At 38.8% G+C, this 17,573-nt stretch overlaps 1 protein-coding gene across 1 annotated transcript; it reads left to right on the forward strand.

Moving 5' to 3' along the window:
• The first annotated feature begins 13,846 nt into the window (after positions 1-13,846).
• On the forward strand, positions 13,847-17,293 carry LOC131934943 (uncharacterized). Its single transcript, XM_059291214.1, has 3 exons — positions 13,847-15,171; positions 15,992-16,147; positions 16,711-17,293. Exons 1-3 carry the CDS (start codon positions 13,847-13,849, stop codon positions 17,291-17,293), a joined length of 2,064 nt encoding a protein of 687 aa, XP_059147197.1.
• Positions 17,294-17,573: the final 280 nt, after the last annotated feature.

Genomic DNA, 17,573 nt, shown 5'->3' on the forward strand with positions numbered 1-17,573 from the left:
CTAGCGCTCCAACAACTAATATCCAAGAAATAAAGTGCCGACATTGTTTACATTTAATAACCACTGTTCTTGAAAACAAGGCAAACGTCTCAAATAAATACACGAATGATAGCGTGTTATATATATTTATATATTGACAGACTTTATGATTTAAAGTATTAAGGCAAACATAAATGAAAAAAAGAGATTTTCAAAACAGACCAAAGCACTCATACACATGACATAATGTTGTGATTAGATTTAATTGAATTTTTTTTTCAAAACCCGATCAGGCCAGAAAGGAGTATCCCATGTTCGTATTGTGTGTTTATATATATATTTATATATATATATATATATATATATATATATATATATATATATATATATATATATATATATATATATATATATATGTATGGGGGGGCCCAAAAAAATTTTGCGGGGTGGCCAATTTTTTCTAGTTCCGCCACTGCAGTTACTGTGTTAGTGTTGATAAAATTGAGCATCATTGCAATGTTCAGCAAAAAGTGAGCTCACTGTAGACAAATCCCTGTTAATACTAGCTGAGTCAATTTTTACTTTCTCGTATATACGAAGTATAGAGAAAGTCTTGTAATCGTGCAAAAAAAAATCGAGATTTTTACAAATCTCGACGTTTTACACCTCCACTGATACGGAAAAACATAATTTTGCAATCTTGTCCGTATGTCTGTGTGTCTGTCTGTGTGTGTGTGTGTCTATCAGTGTGTAAACACGATAACTTGAGTACCGTTACAGCTAGGTTGATGAAATTTCATATATAAGTATTTTATCAAAATCGTAGATCCTGGTCAACTTTTGAGCGATTTCCGATAACCGGAAGTGGTACTTTTTCTACTTTGAATTTTTCAAAAGCCTATAACTTGAGTACTATTTCAGATAGATAAATGAAACTTCATATGTAAGTAAAAGATCTATTTCTCTACCTTCTGTTAAATTTTGAGTAATTTCCGTTTACCGGAAGTACTAATTTACGCTATTTCCGATTTCTCAAAAAACGCATGTAAATTTATAAAGTACTAATAATATTGCGCACTATTATGCACATTTTGTTTTGGCGTTCGCTTGGTGCGCAATTCTTTTTTCCTATGAGATTCTATTCTATTTTTAAAAGTTTAAGTAATTAAAAATCATGTCTATATTCCAAGTTATATAAGAATATTCGAGAAAGTTTAGGAGAGATCACTCCCGGTTTATTGTATTTCATTTTCATGATTCCAATAATCTAATGACTTATTCTTAACGCCATACACGTCTAATGTTCTGGCATCATTTGACAACTCCATGACTTTGTCTGTTTCTCTTAGGTTGATATATTCTGCTGGAAATATTCCATCCTTGTCAAATTTCATTTCAATTTCTTCTGGGTTATTCTCTAGCAGCATTTTAACAAATTCTATACTTTCAGATTCTGGAAGTGCAAATGCGTAGTGAAGTGGGTACCTATTGCTATTGTCTGGAATAGACTTTAGTTGAGGTCTGGTTGGGATGAGAAATCTGGCAACTTCTCATGTTCTAGCATGTTTTAAGCTGAGGAAGGCTCTGAGTTCTTGTGCACTTTAGAAATGTTATGTCAGCAACTTTCTATAACACAGTTCTTTTTTTTTATTCTTTCTGGAATAAATGCAAGTTATTTTTATGGTACCGAAATCGAAACTAGCGGGTTAGTCGATCGCTCTAGCACACGGCCGCGTCGTTTTTCTATATGGTAATGAACATTCATCTGTGCAGGTGAAGTAGACTTTATCTTAGCAGAACACGATTAGCTTGAGTTACCCAAAAAAGTTGTCGAACAGTGGTCTGAGTTATCGTTCTTAGTACAACATACAGTTGTAGAACATTGGTGTGAGTTATCGTTCTTGCCAGTTGTCGAAATTTAGACTGAGTTATCGTTCTTAGTACTTAAGCCATTTATAGAACATTAGTCCGAGTTATCTTTCTTAGTACCCAAGCCAGTTGTTGAGGTCTGAGTTATCTTTCTTAGTACCCAAGCCAGTTGTCGAGGTCTGAGTTCTCGTTCTTAGTACTTAAGCCAGTTGTCGAACATTTGTCTGAGTTACTGTTCTTATTACCCAAAGCAAGTTGTCGAACATTGGTATGAGTTATCGTTCTTAGTACCCCAGGCAAGTTGTCGAATATAAGTCTTATCGTTCTTATTACCCCAAGCAAATTGTCGAACATTGGTCTGAGTTACCGTTCTTATTACCCCTTAGTCAGTTGTTGAAGAAAAGACTATCGTGGATTACTTCCCTTTCCCTGCAGCGAGACTCAAACAAAGCTGTCGACACTGTTCCATTTACCCCCCCCCCCCCCCCCATAACTACCTACCCCACCCTATCCTTGATACCTTTATTCACCTGAACTAATCGATGCCATGCCACTTGAATAATTCATTCGTCCATAACACGAGTCGCTGTCTGCCTTTTGTTTCTCTCATCCACTTGTGAATATAACTAACGTATCTATTTGCAGTGTGACAATCAGTATACACATTGACGCTTCGAGATAGAACACTTGTTTTTATGCATAAGATGTAGGTAATCGAAGTATGTGTTATCAATCCGCGGCCCTTGGGGTGGGGGATATATGTTCTACTCAGACGTAATACATGTGGGATAAATAGTGAAACCTAATCTTGCTTTGTTCTTACATCCTACGTCAGAATAATGAATAGAAATGAATGTATAGCAGCAATACTGATCTAATGGTTAGACTTAAATGCAGGTTTTTGGTTTAGACAGGCTCTAAGTTTTTTGTGCAGTTTATAAAAATTGTATCAACATTTATATATAACACAGTTGCAAGTTTTTAAAAAAATGTATTTAAGAAACACAGTTTTAGTTATTATGTGAGTACATTTATCTGCTATTCCTAAGTTTCTGAACCTAACGAGATTTCTACCTACAACAATAATCAGTTAATCATACTTTAAAAAAAAGTTTCTTCTGAATATACACAAATAGGAATTCTACTTATTCTCTCTAAAATGTAAAATGACTCGACCTCTGCCTGCTCTAACTTCTGGATTTGCTTCCCAGAGGTTCCCAGTTAACGAACCTCACCCGGCACTTTTAGAGTTAGCGATCACCGACCTCGTCTAAATGGAAATGCAGATTCTTAATTGGTTACTTAACTGGCTTCAAACTCGTGACTTTCTGATTAGAGTACACGCCCAAAATTTGATTCACCCGGAACATTATTTAAAATGAAATGTTAGTAAAGAAGTTAGTAATATATTGATCATTTTAAATTGCTTATTTTATAGTTAATACAATGAGGATTGTTTGTTAACTGTTTATAATTGTTGATTTATTATTTGTTTATAATGTTTAAATTATTTATTGATTAGGCATATTTCTTTTTATAATTTCTTAATTTTTTATTTATATTTTAATTATTTTTAATAAATTGTTTATAATTTCCTATTTTTAATTATTTATTTATTATATACATATTATTAATTACTTCATAATTAATTAGTTATTTAACAATTATTTATTCATTTTTTCAGCACATTATTTTGACTGAGGTTTTTGTTTGTATAAAATCATGGGGTTATATTTCATGTTTTCATACACATTGATTCTACCGTGCTGTTATAAGCATGTCATCCAACACATAACCTGAGATGTGTAGTGTGCTGTCTTAGGCTGTCTAGCTTGAATAAATATCATTAGTAATTTAGTATTCAATAGCATAGATAATAGACTAAATATAAAGGCTATTTATACGGTTAATGTCATTAATATTTGAAACGTGTATGCCTATGTTGTTGATGAAATGATGAAATAAGATTTTAAAAGTTTAATACTTTAGATACTTTATTTGTTTTAACATTCCAACATCTTGTGGTTTCACGTGACTGCACAAGATGACTGGACAAGATGATTGGACAAGATGACCGGACAAGATGACTGGACAAGATGACTGAACAAGATGACTGAACAAGATGACTGGACAAGATGACTGGACAAGATGACTGGACACGATGACTGGATAAGATGACTGGATAAGATGACTGGACAAGATGACTGGACAAGATGACTGGACAAAATGACTGGATAAGATGGCTGGACAAGATGACTGGACAAGATGACTGGACAAGATGACTGGGCAAGATAACTGGTCAAGATGACTGGACAAGATGACTGGACAAGATGACTGGACAAGATGACTGGACACGATGACCGGACAAGATGACTGGACAAGATGACTGGACAAGATGACTGGACACGATGACCGGACAAGATGACTGGACAAGATGACTGGACAAGATGACTGGACAAGATGACTGGACACGATGACCGGACAAGATGACTGGACAAGATGAATGGACAAGATGACTGGATAAGCGCACTAAACAGACAAACCTCCGTACAATCTCTTACCTTCGTCATATACTTAGACGTATACATAAACACATATACATATGGAAAAAAAACCCGGAAAGATTCATATAGTAGGAGAAATAAGAATAAGAGACCAACTATTTTAATGACGGACATACTTTGTCTGATGACGGACGTACTTTGTCTGATGACGGACGTACTTTGTCTGATGACGGACATACTTTGTCTGATGACGGACGTACTTTGTCTGATGACGGACATACTTTGTCTGATGACGGACTTATGTTGTCTGATGACGGACGTACTTTGTCTGATGACGGACTTACTTTGTCTGATGACGGACATATTTTGTCTGATGACGGACGTACTTTGTCTGATGACGGACATATTTTGTCTGATGACGGACTTACTTTGTCTGATGACGGACATATTTTGTCTGATGACGGACTTACTTTGTCTGATGACGGACTTACTTTGTCTGATGAAGGATATACTTTATCTGGTAACTAACGTACTTATCTGATGAGAGACGTACTTGTCGAATGACGGACGTACTTCATCTGATGACAGACGTACTTGCGGTTTTCAGCTCGCCAGTACCCTCAAGCTCATAAATTTAGAACAGCATGAATTTCAAGCAATTAGCACTCCTCACTGTAACGTTAACCTTTCTATCAGCCAAATAGAAGGAGAACGTCCCCGGATTCTTTTTTTGGGGTCATATGCAAATGCCTTACGGCCTAAGTGGATGAACACTTAACACAACGACCACTAGGGCTCGAAATTAATGTCTAGGGGAGCTAGTGATACTATTGTAATTAACACTCATCCAATCTACATACGACCATTTAATCAGCGAACTCAGATGTGGCAAAACACAAAGATGAACTAGATAAAATATTTAATGTATAAAATATCAAAAACCCAACTTACACAATGTAGGAAAAAACACTATCACAGATTTCTACACTGTCTAAAGAACAGCTACTGGCCACACAACACTGCTGTAGCTTCAAGACTTACTTAGCGACAAGTAATATTAAACTAGAAGACTAAATCAACTGAAGAAAGCAAGGCACACACAGGTCTTAAGTACTCTCACGTTCAAATGGTCAGAGTCTATAGCCGGACAATATGGACGGCTGCCTGACTAAGGTAAAACGGCCTCGTAGACTTTTAGGTCAAGAAAAAAAAAACTGCCTCGTGTTGCGAGTTTGCAGGGCAATTAAAGACTTCTGTGACAGGGGAGGTTATCCTCAACTCATGTCGCCATTGGTTGGGATAATCATCTGATCAGAATCATTCAATCAGATTTTAATGGAAATTTTCTATGTCTCAAACACCTTAATAGTCAATGGAAAAACCCCAGGTGTTACACAATCATTCCATATAAGGAATTATACAATGTCAAAATAAAAATGACTCGACCTAAGTAGGTCACATCCCCTCCCTTTTTGGAAGTGACAGATAGGTTCCACAAGAACATACATAAGGAACCAATCTGGCAATGAAATAACAAAAATGTTTTACAAATGTAGGCAATCAAAATCATAATACCAGATGAAAATATCCCTGAACATAAAAGGGAAGTAACTCCAACTTTTACAATTGGTGAAAGGGGAGTAACCCTTCAAAAAGTAATTATACATCAAAATCCCTCAAAAATGGGAATTACAATTTTTCCATGAGAATATTAAAAGTGGTAAACCCGCCAGGGTAAGACCTTTATTTCAATGACTAGCTACAATATCAACTGATTCATATGAGACATATTATTATAAAAGATTACATATAATCAAAAACCACCTTTAATTAAGGTTCACCTGAAAATAAACAAAATATTCAACAGGATTGGAATTTTGAAAAATTCTAACTCACACCACTCATTTTCATATGAGTGACACTCAAACAAAACCTGTTTATGGTCCTAATGAACCACAAAGCATGTCATATGATCAATGTGTGTAACAAGATTTTACATCCTTGACAAACAATCAGTCACAACATTATCACTACCCTTAATGTGTGAAATTTCCAGATTAAAATTTTGGAAATATAAGCACCATCTCAATATTCTTTGATTTGTCTGTCCTAACTTAGAGGTAAATTTCAGGGGATCATGGTCAGAAAACACTCTGACTGGATTGGTTGAAGAAGAGACATAGACTTCAAAATGTTGTAATGACAAAACCAAAGCTAAAGCCTCTTTTTCAATAGTAGAATAATTCTTTTGGTTCTCATTTAACTTCCTGGAAAAAAAGGCAATGGGATGGTCAATTCCCATGTTGTCTTCTTGAAATAGGACTGAGCCAATGGCTAAGTTGCTAGCATCAATGGCAAGTTTAAAGGGCTTGCTGAAATCTGGCGCAGCCATAACAGGAGCATTAGATAGAAATGACTTAATGGTTAAAAAAGCTTCTTGACATTTATCTGACCATTCAAACTCAACACCCTTTTTCAATAATGCAGTAAGAGGTTCAGCAACAGCTGAAAAGTTTTGGCAGAACCGCCTATAGTAACCAGCCATCCCAAGGAACTTTTTGATCTCTTTACAATTTTTGGGAGGTGGTAACCTTACAATAGCATCTACTTTAGCTTCAATGGGCCGAACTTGGTTCGTTCCCACTTGATAACCCAAATAGGTAATTGAAGCTTTACAGAAATCACTTTTATGTAAGTTTACAGTAAAATTAACTTCAGACAATTTTCTAAAAAGGTTAGTCAATTGAACAATATGTTCTTCAAAAGTATTAGAAAATACAACTATATCATCTATGTAGGCCTCACATTGGTCTATGTCAGCAATGACAGAGTTAATGACCCTCTGGAAAGTTTGACCAGCATTTCGCATACCAAAGGGCATGCGTTTGTATCTATAAAAACCATTAGGGGTTACAAAAGCAGATATTTCTTTTGCACGGTCAGATAATGGGATTTGCCAGTATCCTGAAAGTAAATCAATTTTGGAAATTATCTTAGCTTGACCAACTTTATCAATAACGTCCTCTATCCGAGGTAAGGGATAGGAATCAGCTTTGGTGAGCGCATTCACCTTCCTAAAGTCGGTCACAAACCTGAAAGATCCACCGTCTTTCGGGACTAGGAGACATGGGGAACTCCAGTTGCTGAAACTGGGCTCAATGATATCATTCTTGAGCATATAATCAATTTCATCCTTTATCAAAGCTGCTTTTTCCGGGTTAACTCTATAGGGGTGTTGTTTAATGGGTTTTGCGTCACCAACGTCTACATCATGAGGTGGAACCTTCGCTTCTTTGGGGACATCCCCAAAAATAGAGGGAAATGTCTCAAATACCTGAGACAATCTATGGCTTTCCTCTGTGGACAAATGCATAAGGTGGACATTCAAATTATCTAAAAAGGAAGAATTTACCAATTTTGGGGGTTTCAATTTATCATGTATCACATCATCAGAAACATTTGAACATACAGGTAAAGTAATTTTAGCTGTGGATTGAAAATTGTTACAATTATCATAATACTTTTTCAGTGAGTTGACATGATACACTGTCTGTTTCTTTCTTCTGTCGGGCGTATTGACAACATAGTTCAAATCACTTAATTTTGAATGCACAGTAAAGGGTCCACAATATCTCAGGGATAACGCATTGTTCAGATTAGGCACTAGCACAAGAACTTTGTCGCCTGGATTGAATGTTCGTTTACAAGAACTCTTATCATACTGTTCTTTCATTCTAACTTGGGCCTTTCTTAAGTTCTTGTGAGCCATTTCGCACACGGCTTTCAGTCGAACGTGAAAATCGTCGAAGTTTTCCACTGGATGATCACTGGTACCAGTCCAACGTTCGTGTATCAGCTTCAGGGGACCACGGACAGAATGTCCAAACACAAGTTGAAAAGGCGAGTAGCCTAAAGAGTCCTGGAGACAGTCCCTCGCGGCGAAAATAATCCAAGGAACAGACTCATCCCATTGGGTGTTACTGTTAGCGAATGTCCTTAGCATGGTTTTGAGGGTTTGGTGGAACCTCTCAAGTACGCCTTGAGACTGAGGGTGGTAGGCTGAGCTGGTGATGTGGGTAACGCCTAACTTGGCTAGCGCTTCCTGAAAATGGTGACTGGTGAAGTTGCTGCCTTGATCTGTTTGCACGATTCTAGGTAATCCAAAGGTAGTGAAGAACCGGGTCATGGCTCTGACTACGGTCTTTGCCTTAATGTTCCGTAAGGGAATCGCCTCGGGAAAACGGGTACTTGAACACATAAAGGTAAGTAGGTACTCGTTGCCCGCCTTGGTTTTAGGCAAGGGACCTACACAGTCCATGACGATTTTAGAAAAAGGTTCTTCTAACACAGGAATCGGACTCAAAGGGGCCTTAGGAATTGTCTGGTTTGGCTTTCCGGCCAACTGACAGTTCGTGCAACTTCTGCAGTAACGCGACACATCTTTTCTCATTTTGGGCCAAAAGAACAGTTCTTTGATCTTCGCCGTCGTTTTAGTGACTCCTGGGTGCGCTGACATTGGATGGTCATGTGCCAGCTTAAGTATTTCATGCCGATAAGGTGGAGGGATCCACAGCTGGTTTTTACCCAACCATGGTTCGGCCGGTGAGGCAATCACTGGTATAGCGCGACGAAAGAAGAGGCCGTTCTCGGCGAAATATTCTCCATCGTCAGATGATAGAGATTTTTCGACCGCTGCTTTGAGTTCCGCGTCGACTTGTTGAGCTTTAATGATGTCTTCCTGAGATATTCTCAGGGGTAAGCCCAGGCTTGTTTTTTCTGGAAGCATAGACTCCAGTTTGGGAGTCGAATTTCTTGACGATGATGGTAGATGTGGTTCAGACGTTGTGTCAGCCAATTGTTTGGTCTGGCTTCTTGTCACCGCACATGCAGGATACAGTTCATTATCATTATCTGGAACTGTTGACAAAGGGTCTGAAACCGTACAGGGGTATACTTTGCTTCCCGCAAGGTCATTCCCTAGAAGTAGGTGTACTCCTGGGACAGGAATACTATCTATCACACCTAAAATGACCTCACCTTCGACGAGATGATGTTTCAGGGCAAACTTGTGTAGAGGGACGACAGTATATTTTGTCCCCACTCCCTGGATAATGGAAATCCTTCCGGTGTTCGTCTCTGGTGTAATGTCCATTGAACTTTTCAAAAGGAGAGATTGTGACGCTCCTGTGTCTCTTAGAACGGTGATATTCTTCTGAGACAACGGATCACCTGGTTTGCTAATGATGGCTTCGGCAATAAAAGATGAAAAGTCAACTTTTCTCGATCCCTCGAGATCGGTAGACTCGGCAGAAACTGGATGGTGGCGAGAACAGTCAAAATGTGACTGCACATAATGTGTGGAGACTTGACTACCTTCTTGCGGACACTTAGGATTAGAGTCCTTTAGAATTCTAGAGTTCATAGTTGAACTGGCTGCTTGAGGGGATAGAGCATAGTGCGCGGAAGTACGCACCACCTCTCTGTTATATTGACGACGTTTGTAACAGTCCTTGACAAGATGCCCAGACCTTTTGCAGAACTGGCATACTGCTCGACGATTGAGAGTTGATCTTGGTTTCTCTCTGGACTGTAATGCCTTCCCGTGTTGGCCAACAGGAGGATTGCTGCCAAAAAGGGGAAGCACGGGGTTGAGGCGGTTTCCTGACACGGGTGGTTTCTTATGCACCAACATATATGTGTCAGCCGACTCAGCAGCCTTCTGGATGTCAGTTATCTTGTTATCCAGTATGTGTAGTCGTATCTCTTCAGGCAGGGACGATAGGAATTCTTCCCTTAGGATAAGTGACCTGAGTTTCTCAAACTCAGAAACTTCCTCAGAGTGTAGCCACCTTGAAAATATTTTCTCCTTTTCAAAGAGAAATTCCACATATGATTGTGTGGGTAACTTGCGGAGTGTTCGGAATTTTGTCCGATAGGCCTCGGGCGTCAGTGCGTAGGCCTTTAAAATGGCAGTCTTGACCAAACTATAGTTATTTTGAACGTCGTGAGAGAGTGCCTGGTATGTTTTTGCAGCTTTCCCAGTAAGGACAGAGCTCAATAAAGCAGTAATGGAAGTTTCGGGCCATTCACATGTCTTCGCTAAACTCTCAAATGAGTTAAAGAAAACGACCAAATCTGTTTCATCAAATTTAGGAACTAATTTCCCAAATTTGGCAATCACTTGCCCTACCGACAACTTTTTTGGATCTACCAGAGAAGTGACATCACTAACTTGACCAAACTCTAATTCCAACCTCCTCTTGTCTAAAGCAATTTTAGCCTCTAACTCCTGTTCTTTTAAAGCCTTCTCTAAAGCAACTTTTTCCTTCTCTAAAGCAATTCTAGCTTCTAATTCTACCTTCTCTAGAGTTTTCTCCTCGCGGAGCAACACACCAGCCAACAAACTTTCATCAAATACTCCTTCATTAATGAAATGAACAACAATTTTATCTCTCAACACTTCTGACTTCTGCGTAACAGAATAATCCAATTTCAATTCCTTAACTACACTAACCAAAACTTTTCTACTCAACTTTTCTACATCTTCAACAGTAGGGTTAGCCAAAAAAGACTCCATAACTCTAACTTGAAAATCACAACAAGCCTAGATTCTTTAAATTACTACACAGCGTTGGGCCGTGTACTTGACCTCTAAATGTAGGACGTGACACGTCTGCTTATTTGACCTAGATAACTCTAGCCTGAGCGCGCGTTGTAAGAACACTGCGCTACTGGATATAAAAACAACTAAATCCAACTAACCTTAGTATTCAACTGATATAACCAACAACTGGAACGACAAATTAAATCTCGGCGAGCTCCCACTTTGTAACGTTAACCTTTCTATCAGCCAAATAGAAGGAGAACGTCCCCGGATTCTTTTTTTGGGGTCATATGCAAATGCCTTACGGCCTAAGTGGATGAACACTTAACACAACGACCACTAGGGCTCGAAATTAATGTCTAGGGGAGCTAGTGATACTATTGTAATTAACACTCATCCAATCTACATACGACCATTTAATCAGCGAACTCAGATGTGGCAAAACACAAAGATGAACTAGATAAAATATTTAATGTATAAAATATCAAAAACCCAACTTACACAATGTAGGAAAAAACACTATCACAGATTTCTACACTGTCTAAAGAACAGCTACTGGCCACACAACACTGCTGTAGCTTCAAGACTTACTTAGCGACAAGTAATATTAAACTAGAAGACTAAATCAACTGAAGAAAGCAAGGCACACACAGGTCTTAAGTACTCTCACGTTCAAATGGTCAGAGTCTATAGCCGGACAATATGGACGGCTGCCTGACTAAGGTAAAACGGCCTCGTAGACTTTTAGGTCAAGAAAAAAAAAACTGCCTCGTGTTGCGAGTTTGCAGGGCAATTAAAGACTTCTGTGACAGGGGAGGTTATCCTCAACTCATGTCGCCATTGGTTGGGATAATCATCTGATCAGAATCATTCAATCAGATTTTAATGGAAATTTTCTATGTCTCAAACACCTTAATAGTCAATGGAAAAACCCCAGGTGTTACACAATCATTCCATATAAGGAATTATACAATGTCAAAATAAAAATGACTCGACCTAAGTAGGTCACATCACCATACTAATTAAGTCATCTTGCAAACAGACACGTGCAACTAATGACAGCGACAGCTGACTTATCGCCTGGTCAGCTGTCGTCAGCCTCCATCGCATGTATGACAGTCTTGCTGTCCGACATAGACAGCGGCCACTCGGTGTGACGAAGTGTGACGCGGTGTGACATACTACTCTCAGGGCACTGGATAGTGATGCAGGTATGTCGCTAGTAGCTAAATTTATGCCTCAGTATTTGTTTCAGATTAGCTAGAAATAGGCTCCATGGGGGTCATGACAGAATCTAATAATAATAATTTTCTCTATATATGGTATACGAAAAATAAAAGTCAGATACGGTTCGATACAGTTCACCCGAGTGCCATGAATCTTTTGGGGAGAAGATGAAAATACTGCCGAGAAGGTTTCTGTGAACAAAAGAATTAAAATTTGATATGGGCGGCGCTCGGGAGGGTGCGATTTTCGTCAATACATGATTTGGTGCCCAAAGTTCCAGAGCGGCTATTTAGCACTTGGCAACCGTTAATCGGGCGTCCTGCGTGGCGGGTAAGAGATACTACCGTGTTCAGCGGTAAAACTGCAAAAAGCGCAACCGCCGGCGCCCCGTCGATTGCGTGACCCGAATCCCGACGGGCTCCCCTGCGAGCACTATGGCGCCTACGTTCGTTTAAAAAAAGCTATACACTAAAGACACAATGGGCAACAATAATCGTTGATTATATCGAAACAGGCGCGTCCCCTGGCGCCCCTATAGGTTTCGATTTGGCGCCCTGGGCTTTCCCTTGAGCGAAATGGCACCTACGTTCATTCTATGCAGAGCGATAGACAATGGATTTGATGGGGCGTTATGGTAGCTCACTAAAACGAATCAGGCGCTGGAGCCCCGGCAGAGTGCAATTTAGCTCCCCGCGCTATCAAATGAGCGCTATAGTGCTTACGTTCGTTTTAAACAGTGATACAGGCTATGAATAAGATGGGGTGTTATAGTCATTCACCAAATTGAATCAGGCGCGTTCGCGGCGAAACAGCAGGGTGTTATTTGGCACCCTAGGTTATACTGTGAGCATCATTACGCTTACGTGAGTTATAAAGAGCCAGATGTATTACGCGGCGCACCAGCGGTAGTGTAATCGGGGGCTCCAGAGAGCGCCCCTCTACGTCCCTGACACCTGTCGGTCACCAAAGTGTGTTCTACCTTACTATTACGGTTAGTGATTAACGTGCACTCAAGGCTTTCATGTAGTACTGTAGTTAACACATGCTCCTATAAATATGGTCCAAGCGTAGGCATTGTTTGCATTTAATTACTCAGTTTTAGAAACTAAGGTCACACGTTTAAGAATATAAATAAAATATTAGAAACACAATGATGAAACTCTTTTAAAATATTACGTCATACTTTCTTCTATACCCGTGGCAACGTGCGGGGACGGGCACGCTAGAATATATATATATATATATATATATATATATATATATATATATATATATATATATGTATGTGTATATATATATATATGTATGTGTATATATATATATATATATATATATATATATATATATATATATATATATATATATATATATTTATGAATATTTATATGTATATTCATATGTATATATATATATATATATATATATATATATATATATATATATATATATATATATATATATATATATATATATATTATTATATATATCAGGAGAGAGAGAGGGGGTGAAATAGAAAAAGGGGTCAAGAAAATGTTTTTGTCTATGAGAAAATAATCTCTACAAAAAGATTGACTATGTGATATTTGTGACAAAATGAATTTGAATGTAATTAAAATTTCCTTTATTGTTTTCTTTAAATACACGCAGTTACCAAGCCGCCGCAATGACAAAACCATTTTTTAAATCGCCATTTTTCTGGCTCGATCTCATTTTTATAACTTCAAATGTCTACGTCAGCTGTTCCAATTTGGGCCCCAAGATATCTAACAAGAGTTCTGACGTTCCGGAAACAATTTCCCAAAAACGGCCATCTGACGTGTTGATGAATCAAAATTTAACTTCGCCAACCGAACAACGGTCATCTGGTTTAGAAGGTTCGTCCAACGCGAGTCAGCTGACTCAAGCAATCTCCGTGAACCCTGAATCAAAAAGCCAGAAAACAGCTCAACGATTAAACGATGGAAGTTTATCCACAGGATCCCAGTCTAATCGATCAACGCTTGCATCGAATATCCCCCAGTCTGGACCCATCGTCAACCAAACCAACACGGGTTGCGACTTCCCAACCTTTGACCCTTTCAACAAAATCCTGAAGAGATTCAATAAAAAATTCCCAACCATCGACTGCTCTAAACAGACACCACATCTGGTCTACGCACAAGGCGACACGATAACCGTCAACCACACCAAAATCCGGAGCATCCCATACCTCAGGTTTACCTTCAAATATTGCCGGTACCATGCTCGGGTTCGGGACGTTGTCGATAGAGAAATGCAAACCGTTTTCACCGGCCAAATGTTCACAAACTCCATCAACGTCACCCACAGCTATGTCGTTGTTGAGTGTTATAATAAAACCGACGATGTTATATCCAGATCGTACTTGACATTTATCCGTAAAAAACCGAACCTCGAGTCTGAATTAAAAGCCAAGTATGAGGCACACGTTGAGCTCCACGCACCCAAAGAAACTTTGAGCGTCATGATGGTGGGGATTGATGCCATGTCCAAAAACAATTTCCAGCGTGCCATGCCGAAGACGAGAAACTTTCTTCTAGAAACTATGAAAGCTGTTGAGTTGTACAAACATAATAAATTCGGGCACAACACGTTCCCTAATGTGGTTGGTCTACTTACCGGAATGAATGAAGAATCGCTAGCTAATCTTGGGTATTCAGATTGGAGGCCTCTTAATATAGTAAACGATGCTTTTCTTTGGAGTGCTTACCGTAAAGCCGGTTACAGAACCGGAATGTTTTTAGATAGAGTAGAAGTAACCGGATTTCACTATTCAAAATACGGTTGGGATAAACCACCGGTTGATTATTATTTGCGGGAGGTAATCCTAGACTCTGAGACCGACAATTTGATGAGAAACAACAGCAACTGTATCGGTGACATCCCAGAGATCCGCCTGTTGACCGACTACTGGGTTCAGCTAGCGACTTTGTTCAACAACTCCAAAACAGAGCCGTACTTTCTGTACAGGTGAGTAACAACGCTACGTACCTTGACGAAATATGTTTTAACCTGCATATGTGAGCAATAACCGTGAATGGGACAAATATGTTAGGATACGTCTGTGTTCAATATTTATATTTGTTCTTAATTGTGTTGTTGTTACTTACCGATAACTCCAATTTCAGCATATTTCCTTCCTAGATTTTTTTGACAGCCTTTGTTCATCAAAGAACAAACGAGGGGGCAGCAGTTGATTTCGGAGTTGTCTCTCCTTGATAGGTTGCTTTTCCCAGCTATTGTGCCCCATCAACCGGGGGCTTGAACTCGGAGCTTTAAGGTTTACCGACCCGACCACGCGCTTAATTTACTATCACAGGGTGACGGGACAAAACACACCAGGACAAAAGGATATCATATCTCAGACAAAATAATTCATGCACAAAATATATCAGGACCAAATATATAAGGGCTAAATATATTATGGAACTGATTAGATTAGTTTGATGATTAGATTAAGAATTGTGCCTTGTGTATGATCAGACACAGAACTAATTAGATTAGTTCGATGATTAGATTAAGAATTGTACCTAAGTTAAAGGCTCAAGAAGCTTAAAACTGATATGGTATGAATCTACTAAAAGAAACATGTTTGCATTAGACACGTAGTGTTACAGATTTTCTAAAAAATATACAGTTGTTACTTTTTTCCAGGATAAATAATGTAGAAAATAAAATAAAACTAGTCAGTATAAATTTTGTTTAACAATGAATGTTCGTTTCAGTTTTATTTCAACTCGTCGATATAAATTAAATTTGACAAAATCAATGTTCATTTGTATTTGACTAGTTTCAGTTCGCGGTCCACGCATGACTATGAGAATAAAGCCAGCGCAATTGATGAACATTATTTCCAATTTTTACAAACTTTGGTGGACAAGAAAGTTCTAAACAACACGGTGCTTGTCTTCTTCAGTGACCACGGGCCCAGGCGTGGAAATACAATGTAATGTTGCAAGTTAACTGGTCTTTTATGATAGTGGCGTCACTCGGTGGGGTGTCAACGGTGCGGTGTTATTTAAAGGGGAGTTACTCATTGTGGTATTTCATTGGTAGTCATGATACTCGGTGGGTGTGTCACTGGGGTAGATTAGAACTGGGAGCTATAGAAGGCGTCTCTTGGTGGGGTGTCACTTAGTTGGGTGTTAGTAGTTACGATACTTGGTTTGTGTATAGGGAGCGAGAGATGGCGTCTTTTGGTGGGGTGTCACTTAGTGGGGCGTTAGTAGTTACGATACTTGGTTTGTATATAGGGAGCGAGAGATGGCTTCTTCTGGTGGGTTGTCATTGAGGTAGGGTAACACTGAGTGCAAGAGATGGCGTCTCTTGGTGGTTGTGTCAAATATTTAGAATAACCCAGGGCGTCACAAGTGGCGTCGAACTTTTCTTTTTAGTTATCTAAATAGTAGTTCAATTTTATATAGTTTTATTTAAAAGTTTTTACGTATTTTTGTAAAGTCTAGCGATACTGTTTACAAAAGTTTTATTTGACATTTTTTTCTTCAACAGGACGACTTACTATGGCATGCAAGAAAATCGAATGCCTTTAATGTTCCTCGTGTTCCCGCCCTGGTTCCATACCAAATACCCGCAGCTGATGGAAGTTGTGAAAACCAACCAACATCGTCTGACGACCCACACGGACGTCTACGAGACTTTGATTGACCTGCTGTACTTTAAAGCAGAGGCCGGGAAAGGAAGTCTCACCCAGCCTAGGATCAGCTTGTTCAAAGAGATTCCAGAAGGACGCACGTGCCAGCACGCGCTGATCCCTGTTGAGTACTGCGCCTGCAACATTACTTCGGTGTTCAAGTTGAGTACAACTTTCGTACAATTTCTAGGCGAGCGAGTGATAGCGAAGATTAACCGGTCCATCAGCACTATGACAAGGAACCCTTACGCCGATCTGTACCTGGATAAAGTCATCGAGCTGAGAGAATTACGACCTGACGCCCAGGGCAGGTCGAGATATGACGTCATGATCTCAGCCGATCCCAGCGGCGCCATCTACCAGACTGTAATCACGTTGACTGAAGAAAACGCTATGGTCCATATTGGACTGGTTAGAAGACTAGGCCACTATCAAGTTTGAAATAAGTGCTCAAACAAACCGAGGAGAAACTATTGTTAATCTAAGGTTTAAAAGGTGTGGGTCGCCCTTATATATATATATATATATATATATATATATATATATATATATATATATATATATATATATATATATATATATAATTAGTTTCGTAACAATTCTCATGTGTCAAATATCGAGTCTCAAAGCAGTTTTCATGAATAAAATTATATGAGATGCATTAAATGCGTTCCAACCCCAAAAATGCAAACTTGTTTTTTTTTTAACAAAAAATGTATTT

The sequence above is a fragment of the Physella acuta genome, unplaced genomic scaffold, assembly GCF_028476545.2.
Source record: "Physella acuta isolate Inbredline_101_S28 unplaced genomic scaffold, ASM2847654v3 ptg000123l, whole genome shotgun sequence".
NCBI lineage: Eukaryota > Metazoa > Mollusca > Gastropoda > Physidae > Physella > Physella acuta.

What these genes read in the sequence shown, in the direction of transcription:
- LOC131934943 (XM_059291214.1), top strand. Translation starts at nt 13,847, where the DNA reads ATGACAAAACCATTTTTTAAATCGCCATTTTTCTGGCTCGATCTCATT. An exon ending in GAGCCGTACTTTCTGTACAG is followed by an intron (nt 15,172 to 15,991) that starts GTGAGTAACAAC and finishes GTATTTGACTAG; the next exon opens with TTTCAGTTCGCGGTCCACGC. An exon ending in CCCAGGCGTGGAAATACAAT is followed by an intron (nt 16,148 to 16,710) that starts GTAATGTTGCAA and finishes TTTCTTCAACAG; the next exon opens with GACGACTTACTATGGCATGC.